Raw genomic sequence first — 8,023 nt, 5'->3', positions numbered from 1 at the left:
CCATCAAACAAACCCGACAGGGTGGATACAATTACGTTGCTTTATGTACAGTATACCACTATTATTTCCTCATGACCTAAGTATTCGCAACTCCACAATCCTATACAACTTGTACCTACCCTTATAATGTGGCTCCAACAACAAGTAATTACCCAGCGTCCACCAACAACCAGCTGCAACTGAGCGGTATACATCGAAAACACCCGTCAAGTCAGCTGACTCCAAACAAATTACGCTTGAGATGCGCAATAGAAGAAAACATTTGGTGTGACTTACATTATCCATTATTACAAAATAGTTACATATATACAGATAATACAAATACCTATCATGCTAATGATACACTCCGCCCCCACAAGTTACAACAGGTATACCAGTAGTCTATCATAATACATACACATCGAGATTACATTTGTTCCTCTATCGGCAATAACACCACTAATCTATGTACCGATCTACTCATTACCTTATCCACATCACCATCATATCCCTTCCCTTGCCTTATTATCTTGTACCTCAAATCAACATCACGAACGGCGCCATCCCGTCCTGGATCAGCTCTAATCACCTGTGCCAGTTTCCATGCCCCTCTCACTGAGTTGCTATCTTGCACCAGAACTACATCACCCACTCTTACATTCCTTCCAGTTGTGTGCCACTTCTGCCTGATCAACATGGAAGGGAAATAGTCCCGCTGCCACTTCTTCCAAAATGAATCTACAATCTTCTGCATAAATTCCAGCCTCCGTTTATGATCTCCACTGACCTCGTACATACCACTAGGACAGTAATTACTAGAACGGCCAAGTAACAAATCATTAGGGCAGAGGTAGCTACCTAATTCCAAACTAAACCCAGGTTTTGTACCAATTGGTCGCTCGTTTAACAAATTGGCAATAGCAAATAAAGCAGTCTGTAATTCCCCAAAATTTAATACAGAATCTCCAATAGTAATACACAGGCTCCTTTTGACAGACTTGATCAGAGCTTCACTTGCACCATTATACCAAGGTGCATCACTAGGAATGTTAAAAGTCCATGTTACCCCTCCTTCTCACCAATACTTTCTATTTTCTTGCTAGCTGATATCAGTTGAGTCCCCTTATCCGAATATATGAACTTAGGGGCACCCCTGATAGCAGTGAATCTCTGAAATGTGGTCAAGAAATCATCGGTACTGTATCCCTCTGCCAAATCCAAATAAACTGCCCTAGTCACCAAACAATTAAATATAACTCCAAATGCTTTACCATGAGTTCTCTTCTTGACCGTGTCCCTTATTGTCAATGGCCCAAACAAATCCACTGCTGTGTGGTAAAAAGGTGGAGCAGGCTTCAATCTTTCTGTCCTCACTTGACCCATACATTGGTCTTCTATTTTCTTTGTTAACTTCCTACATACTACACATCTATTTTTGATTGTCTTTATTATCTTCCGGGCCCCAGGAACCCAAAATCTTCTCTGCAGCTTTGCCAAGGTAGTCTCTACACCTGCATGATCCACATTGTGTAAACATAATATATACAGTCTTGTTACTGGGTGGTTGGCTGGTATCAACATGTAGTATTCTTTGATTCCAATTCTCTTTCAACCACTTCGATATTCTTTGTCCTACTACAATTATCCCATTTTCAAGTGTGGGACCCAATCTTTTGAATCTCACTTCCCAATCCATCATGTTTTTCTGCATCTCTCTAACCCACATTAATTCTGCTTCTGCAACATCTTTGACAGTGGGTTCTTTCAAAATACCCTTGAAGGATTTGCACTTGAACACAGCCATTATCCTACATGTAACTCTCAGTAATCTATAATAACCACTAAATTTATCAACATCAATTACTCCCAAATCAATAATGTCCTGGTTCACTTTAGCAACAGTCATGGTAATACTGATTCTATCTGTTAGTTCATCTTCACATATTTGTCTAATAGGCCATTCTGAAATTGGTAAAGTCAGAAAATTAGGTCCATTTTGCCAGGCAGAGTCTTTCCCAATCTTCTCTGGATGACATGGTTTGGAAGTTAAGTCTGCAACATTCTGAACTGTATCAACCCACCACCATTCGCTTGAATCTGTTTTGACTTGTATCTCTGCTATACGTACTGCAACAAAAGTGTTAAACCCGTGAGACTCCTTTTGAATTTGTGATCTTACAATTGATGAATCAACAATGTGATACACTGATTCAAACTCCCATTTAAACTCCTTCATTATAGACTCTCTCAACCTAGCTGCCATAAGAGCACCACAAAGCTCCAAGCGAGGAATAGACAACTGTTTTACCGGTGCAATCTTATTTTTGGCCACAATCAGATTTGCATCAAACTTATCTTTACCAATCTGCCACCTTACATATGCACATGCCCCATATGTCTGCATGCTACCATCAGAAAATATGATTAGGATGGGCTTACCAAAGGCATTAGATGGTTTCAAGGGTCTTCTGAAAGTCAAGTCTTCTAATGCATACAACTCTTTAAAGAACCTTTTCCATTCATTCACCACAGAAGCATCAAGTGGATCATCCCATTTTATTCCTCTATCATTTGAATTACCTTTGGTAATCATGGACCTCATCAAAACTTTAGCTTTCAGTACAACTGGTACAGTAAACCCCAGTGGATCATAGAGTGAAGCAATCTGACTCAATATCATTCTGCGTGTTAAAACCTCTGGAAATTTGGCTTCAATCTCACAGCACTCTAAATTTGGACCACTTCTTATCTTTCTCACTCTTGGTGAGAAATTAACATTTACTGTGAAGGAAAAATTGTCCTCCTTAGGGTTCCATTTCAGACCTAAAATCTTCTCACAATCAGAGTCTATCACATTGACATTACAATTTTCATAATGCCCACTGACTATCCAATGCTTCACCCGAAAACTTCCCAAAGTAAGTATCTCCTCCGCATTCTGTATCAAATTGAAGGCTTTCTCAACACAGTCAGTAGAATACAGTATATCATCCACATAAGCATTATTGATAATCATGTCTTGCACTTCTGGAACCTCCCCACCAAACCTTTCTACCGTGTGTCTCAAAGCCAATGTAGCTATAGTACCACTAGGCCTATCTCCAAAAGTGACTGTGGTGAGTACATAATGATCAGGTGGTCTATTGCTATCCAAGTCCCTCCACACAAATCTATGAGTGTGTTCATCTAGTGTGCTGAGTCTGACAGTATGATACATCTTCGATATGTCACCTGCTATAGCTACCGTATCTTGTCTAAATCTAAATAACACTCCAAGCAAATTATTCAAAATGTCGGGCCCTTAGCCCAAAAGTCATTCAGCTTCTGGCCCATATAAGATGCAGAGGAGTTGAAAACGATGCGCAGGGGGTTGAACTAGATTCTGGCTTCAACACCTCATGATGGGGAACATAATGAACTGGACCCTCGTAGTCTCTAACCTCTTCCTTACTTAGTTTCCTCGCTACTCCCCTACTAACCATATCTTCAATTTCACTTTGATATTTATTTGCATATTCGATGCCGAGTTTCTTTAATCTGATCTCTGTTGTTCTTAATCTGGCAATTGCTACTTTGAGGTTATTTTTCAGATTATTTGGGTCCTTTATCCATGGATAACTAGCTCTCCAGCATTTCTGCTCTTCATTGTACACCAATCCTTCCTCAATTAACGCTAGTTCCTTTTCTTCTCTCAAACTTATGCAGTTAGGTCCAGGACAACCTCTACACATACACTTGATACATTGTGGATCACACTTTATTCCAATTTCCTCTATGGCAAAAAATTTATCCAACGTACTCTTTAGATTATCAGCAGACTCAATGCTGATTTCATTCAGACTTGCAAAGCTTGACAGTTTATGCGTTCTTACGAGTAAATGGTTGTTAGCGTTGACTTGACCTGTATTTTCATCATATCTACCTCGGATACTGAGCCCAAATTGATTTTCTAACAACTGTAGACTCTTATTTGTTTGAACAACTCTTGGTAACAATTCACTATAATTGGCACCAATGAGCATATCAATTTCACCATGTGGGCGATTTACCTTGGATCTTGATATTCTCAATATCAGTTCAGGCATTTTTGATAGATCAACCTTCTTGATTCTGGCTGATATCTCATTGATACCAACAGCATCCACATTCCAAACCCTACCAGTTTTGTCAGTTAAAGGCACACAATATTCTTTACTAGATTGATGTTCAATGGTATTACCTACTTTAATCATAGAAAGATTGACATTCTTCCCTTTCAATCCCAGTTTCTTTGCCATGCTATGAGTTATCAACGAAATATCAGATCCTGAATCCCATAATACAGTAACAGGTTGGTTTCCGCTATTTAATGCACTGATATTCAACAAAGTTGTAAATGTCTTCTCTGATACTACATTATGAAGAGTACCTTCCATCTTATCAGGGTGCAAAAGTGGATGATGATTACGATTACACAACCCTTGTCCTACAATCACCACATCACACAATTTACCCACTTTGCAGCTACGAGCTGGATGATATCCCTTCAAGCACCTAAAGCATATGCCATTATTCTTCATCATCTCAAGTCTATCTTTGCTACTAAGACCTTTGAACTTATAACAGTCTGTAATCTCATGACCCGTTGAGTTGTGTAACAAGCACCCTCCACCCCTGCTCTCTGCCTTATGGTTAGCACCTTTTACCATCTCAGTTAAGCTTACAATACATGATTCAAATTCTTTATTCTTGACCTGCTGCTCTTCACCCATCTTCTTCACCAACTTTACCAGGTCTGAATCAGTGTTATTATCAAATGTACTGTTAACATTATGTACTGCTTGTGTTACCTTATTATCACCACTACTATTTCTAATGCTAGAATTCATGTACTCCAAAACTTTCCTCTCCTTCTGCAGGAACTTCAACATCTCTGGAAACAACTTGCTAGTGACTGACACTTCTTCTGCTTTAATGACCCATTCTCTCTTTTGAAGAGAAGGTAAAACCTTTTCAATGTGACTGACAACGTTGGCTGTGTTAAGTTCATCCGATAGATTTACCTTTTTCAGATCTAACCAACACTGCTCAACCTGGTCTACCATTTTAATGAATCCTTTGGTGTCACCATCAGTAATCTTCTTTAAAGACTTGAGATCACTAATCACTAAATCCACAATCTTTCTTGAATTTCCAAATTTATCATCCAGTCGCTGAAACATTTCCTCATAGTTACCCTCAGAGCCCTTTACTGCCTGTAGTGCTTCACCACCAAGACACATTTTAAGAGCATATGGATCAGTACCATACATACTTTTGACAAGATTCTTATAATCCTCTTTAAAGGTAGGGTAGTCTCTCAGATTACCTTCAAACTTAGGTGGCTCAAATTTCTTTACTTTAACTTTAGGTTTATCCATGGCTTTCTGGTCATTCTCAATTTTACCTATTTTTGCACATAAATCATTCTTAACTCTTTCACAGTCTAAAATGTATTTCTGGGCTTCCTGTTCCACATTGTCATTTAGATTATTGTCACATATGAAAGTTAGCAGTTCATCACTTTTACTCTCCAAGCATTTGAATGCTTCCAACACTTCATCACAGTTCCTCTTTAACACTGTTAAATGATCACCTCTATCCAATCCTTCCTCACACAATGTTACCTTCCTGGTGAATTTTCCTTTGGTGGTGCCCCTCTGTCTCTTCAAGGCATCATATTCCTCTTGCACCCCCATGGTGGTTGAAGTTGAAATGTACTGGGAAAATCAAGGATGGGCCACAAGTCATAACAGCTATTTATTTCAGAAGAAGTTTCAACCTGCAATACAATAATCCAATAAAACAATGGGAACATGAATTGTAATAAAACAGAGGACAGAGTCTCAATAATGTTATAAAATTCCTATGTACACAATCTAAGGCAAATTCACTGGGCCACAATAAATCAATGCAATAAATCTATGTAGTGCAAATGTAGTATAGGTCCAGTCCTCAGTGGTAATCAAAAAGTAACACAGTGAGTAGTCTATAAGCCTAATCACATCAGTAAACAAATATGAATAATAGATATGCCTGCACAATAATTCCATAACAATCATATCCATAATAATTCACAATTGCATACAATAATAAAGCAAGGAAATGAAAATATATTTACCAAAGCCCAAATATTCACCCTAGGCACAACATGCCTCACCGCTATATACAACACAAAGTAATATTATTTACACTCACTTCAATGGCCACACCATCACGAGCCTCGATTCCCAGTAGGTGAGCATCCTGTCATCATCACCTTCGGCTACCACTTCTGCACACAGTTCCTGCACCGGCTGAAAGCCGCGGATAGTAAACATTCCAATCCACCATCAAACAAACCCGACAGGGGTGGATACAATTACGTTGCTTTATGTACAGTATACCACTATTATTTCCTCATGACCTAAGTATTCGCAACTCCACAATCCTATACAACTTGTACCTACCCTTATAATGTGGCTCCAACAACAAGTAATTACCCAGCGTCCACCAACAACCAGCTGCAACTGAGCGGTATACATCGAAAACACCCGTCAAGTCAGCTGACTCCAAACAAATTACGCTTGAGATGCGCAATAGAAGAAAACATTTGGTGTGACTTACATTATCCATTATTACAAAATAGTTACATATATACAGATAATACAAATACCTATCATGCTAATGATACAATCATCATCATCATCATCACCACCACCATCACTATCATCATAACTATCCATCTTCACCATCACCACCACCACCATCATGACCTCCATCATCATCATCATCATCATCCTTCCCACTTATATACAGAATAGGATGGGTTTCACGGACGTACCTGTACACTATTCTGTTTTTTACCTGTCTTCCGGTTTACAAAAGGTGAGATGAAAGTTAATTAAAGGTAAATTCAATGCAGGTAGAAAAATGGGTTAGGTATTCTGTATATAAAATTCTTTTTTGTATACAGAAAAAAAACTGATTGACAGGAGAAAGGGAAACACACACATACATACATACATACCGGTACATACATACATACATACATACATGCATACATACTGTACATATATACATCATACATACATACAGACAGACAGACAGAGACAGACAACTCTTTAGATAAATAGACGGACAGGTATACAGACAGAAAGACAGACAGACAGACAAACACAAACAATGGCACAGGCAGGCAGACAGACAGATAGACTGACGGAGATTGATATAGTTAGGCAGGTAGACAGATAGATACGTAGAAAGACAGACAGACAAACATACAGATAAACAGACATAGATAATAGATAGGCAGACAGATATAAATAGATAAATAGACAGATAGATAGACTGATTGATTGACAGATAGACAGACAGATAGATAAACAGAAAGGTCGACAAGGATAGATAGATAGATAGACAGACAGATATAGATAAATAGTTGGAAAAATAGACATACAGATAAACAGATAGATAGACAAAGATAGATAAACAAATATACATAAATTAGACAGATACACACAGGCAAATAGATAAATAGATAAACAGAGAGGAATATAACCTGGTAGACAGATAAACAGATAGACAGACAGACAAAGACAGAGAGATAGATTGAGGACAGCGTGGATGCTTGGAGGGTAATATTAACGAATCTCGGATTAAGTATAAATAGGTCCTGATTGGACTGAAGTGAATGAATGAATGAAAGAATGAATGATGGAAGGAAGGAAGGACAGATGGAAGGAGGGAGGGAAGGAAGGAAAGAAGGAAGAAAAGATGGAAGGAAGGAAGGATGGAAGGAAGGAAAGATGGAAGGAAGGAAGGAAAGAAAGATGGAAGGAAGGAAGGAAAGATGGAAGGAAGGAAGGAAAGATGGAAGAAAGGACGGAAGGAAAGATGGAAGGAAGGAGGGAAGGAAGGAAGGAAAGATGGAAGGAAGGAAGGAAAGATGAGAGAAAGGAGGAAAGGAAAGATGGAAGGAAGGAAGGAGGGAAAGATGGAAGGAAGGAAGAAGGGAAGGAAAGATGGAATGAAGGAAGGAGGAACG

General features: G+C 38.7%; 2 protein-coding genes across 2 annotated transcripts; both read right to left on the bottom strand.

The window, feature by feature from the left end:
• Positions 1 to 1,408: 1,408 nt before the first annotated feature.
• On the bottom strand, positions 1,409 to 3,196 carry LOC145418725 (uncharacterized). Its single transcript, XM_080287060.1, has 2 exons — positions 1,704 to 3,196; positions 1,409 to 1,490 (listed from the first exon to the last, which is right to left on the bottom strand). Exons 1-2 carry the CDS (start codon positions 3,194 to 3,196, stop codon positions 1,409 to 1,411), a joined length of 1,575 nt encoding a protein of 524 aa, XP_080143186.1.
• A 100-nt stretch (positions 3,197 to 3,296) lies between these two features.
• On the bottom strand, positions 3,297 to 5,696 carry LOC145418724 (uncharacterized). Its single transcript, XM_080287058.1, has one exon. The coding sequence runs from the start codon at positions 5,694 to 5,696 to the stop codon at positions 3,297 to 3,299; it is 2,400 nt and encodes a 799-aa protein (XP_080143184.1).
• Positions 5,697 to 8,023: the final 2,327 nt, after the last annotated feature.

This window comes from Coenobita brevimanus, chromosome 116 (genome assembly GCF_032717465.1).
Source record: "Coenobita brevimanus isolate Jiangsu-jjx chromosome 116, ASM3271746v2, whole genome shotgun sequence".
Lineage (NCBI taxonomy): Eukaryota > Metazoa > Arthropoda > Malacostraca > Decapoda > Coenobitidae > Coenobita > Coenobita brevimanus.
Note: the sequence above shows the minus strand (reverse complement) of the source record. Positions and strands in the feature narration are given on the sequence as shown.

Excerpts from the sequence above, each read along its gene's own strand:
- LOC145418725 (XM_080287060.1), bottom strand. The coding sequence starts at position 3,196 with ATGTATCATACTGTCAGACTCAGCACACTAGATGAACACACTCATAGA. Across the intron at positions 1,491-1,703 it reads GTTGCAGAAGCAGAATTAAT|GTGTAGAGACTACCTTGGCA; the intron begins GTGGGTTAGAGA and ends TGGATCATGCAG.
- LOC145418724 (XM_080287058.1), bottom strand. The coding sequence starts at position 5,696 with ATGGGGGTGCAAGAGGAATATGATGCCTTGAAGAGACAGAGGGGCACC.